This window comes from Etheostoma cragini, chromosome 12 (assembly GCF_013103735.1).
Source record: "Etheostoma cragini isolate CJK2018 chromosome 12, CSU_Ecrag_1.0, whole genome shotgun sequence".
In the NCBI taxonomy this organism is placed as follows: domain Eukaryota; kingdom Metazoa; phylum Chordata; class Actinopteri; order Perciformes; family Percidae; genus Etheostoma; species Etheostoma cragini.
In genome coordinates this window covers 12,055,355-12,056,640 of record NC_048418.1, presented here as the reverse complement: position 1 = coordinate 12,056,640, position 1,286 = coordinate 12,055,355, and the positions used below count along the sequence as shown (strand labels likewise).

The following is a 1,286-nucleotide window of genomic DNA, read 5'->3' as shown; positions in this document are numbered from 1 at the left end:
TGTAATGTAACAGTTGATGTTGTGTGTGCTCCTTTGCAGCAGACAACCTGGATTCTGACTTTGACATGCCAGGCCCCGTCCTCACCTACCTGGAACAGGTGACCACCGTGACAGGCCAGCTGCATCCTGATGAAGGCCAGAATGGTTCGACCCAGGGCCACCCAGAGACCAGGAATGGCAGCACCCCAGGCAGATGGCAGGACCTCGCTGGCTCACCCAGCCGCTCAACACTCAGCTCACGAGCACCTGGCACTGCCTACCTGTACTCCTCATCGTCCCGCCAACGATCCTACTCGGGTTCTCTGGGCTCCTTGTTGAGGAGGGACGGAAGGTCAGAGGTGTTTGTGGATAGTTTTCTGTTCTGGTTCGACACTGTGGAGATGGTAAGAGTGGCAGGAGAGCCGTCAGTCTACTACTCAGCCTGGGTGTTTCCTATCTACATCCTCTCCTTCATGTCTACTCTCCGCATGGTCATCACTCCTCACAATCCGTTATTGTCTTCTGCTGGAGTTGCTCTGCAGGACCTTCCTTTCTTCATCATTCGGGTCGCTCTGATTGTTGTGTTTGGTTATGTAACTCCTGTATTGTACCCATTGAAAAATGTGCTGGTGAGCCTGACATTTATCTACTTTACATTTCTGACTAGGTTGAGGATTTTCAGTAGGCAGAGCATGTTTTGAGGAGGAGTGGCGCATTATGTTGTTTATGAAAGATCCACTTTGATTGTGGACTGTAGAACTTTCGGTTTATTTTTGAGTAGGGAGCAGCACCAGAGAAACGTGGAGCTGACCTGGAGCTGGTACTGATGATCGAGAAGAACACAATTTGAAATGTAATGGCTGCAAATCTATCACGAGGCCATTCGTCCAAATCAAAATGTAAAAACAAAAGATTCTTTACTTCAAACAAAAGGTGTGTATGTGAAGTGTACAGTAAGCTAGTTGTGATTTTCTCGTTGAGACATTTGAATCCAAATGTATTTATTAATACTTCATTTTATATTTACCTCCTACATTTTTTTTTATCTGTACCATATTTGTTAACATACTACAAAAAGTAATGAGAAAAAACTTGTTTCTTGTATACAAAAGTTTCTAAACCATTTCCAACATTAACTATGTTAAATAAATAACCTCTGTGTAAACATTTTGACAATATTTTTATTTACTAAACTATAATGTGTCAACAGAGAATTATCGACTGACTTTACAGCAGTGGCGGTAATCCTTGAATGAATGTGGGGTGATCCTTTTATTGATAAATATTTCATTATAAATAAGTGCTAT

At 42.6% G+C, this 1,286-nt stretch overlaps 1 protein-coding gene across 1 annotated transcript in view; it reads left to right on the top strand.

The window, feature by feature from the left end:
* si:dkey-32m20.1 (transmembrane protein 236) overlaps positions 1 to 1,026 on the top strand; it is a 4,170-nt gene extending 3,144 nt beyond the window's left edge. The window contains exon 4 of the mRNA XM_034886729.1: positions 40 to 1,026. Within this exon, the coding sequence (XP_034742620.1) occupies positions 40 to 680 (641 nt within the window). The 3' untranslated portion in view covers positions 681 to 1,026. The remainder of the gene's footprint in view (positions 1 to 39) is intronic.
* Positions 1,027 to 1,286: the final 260 nt, after the last annotated feature.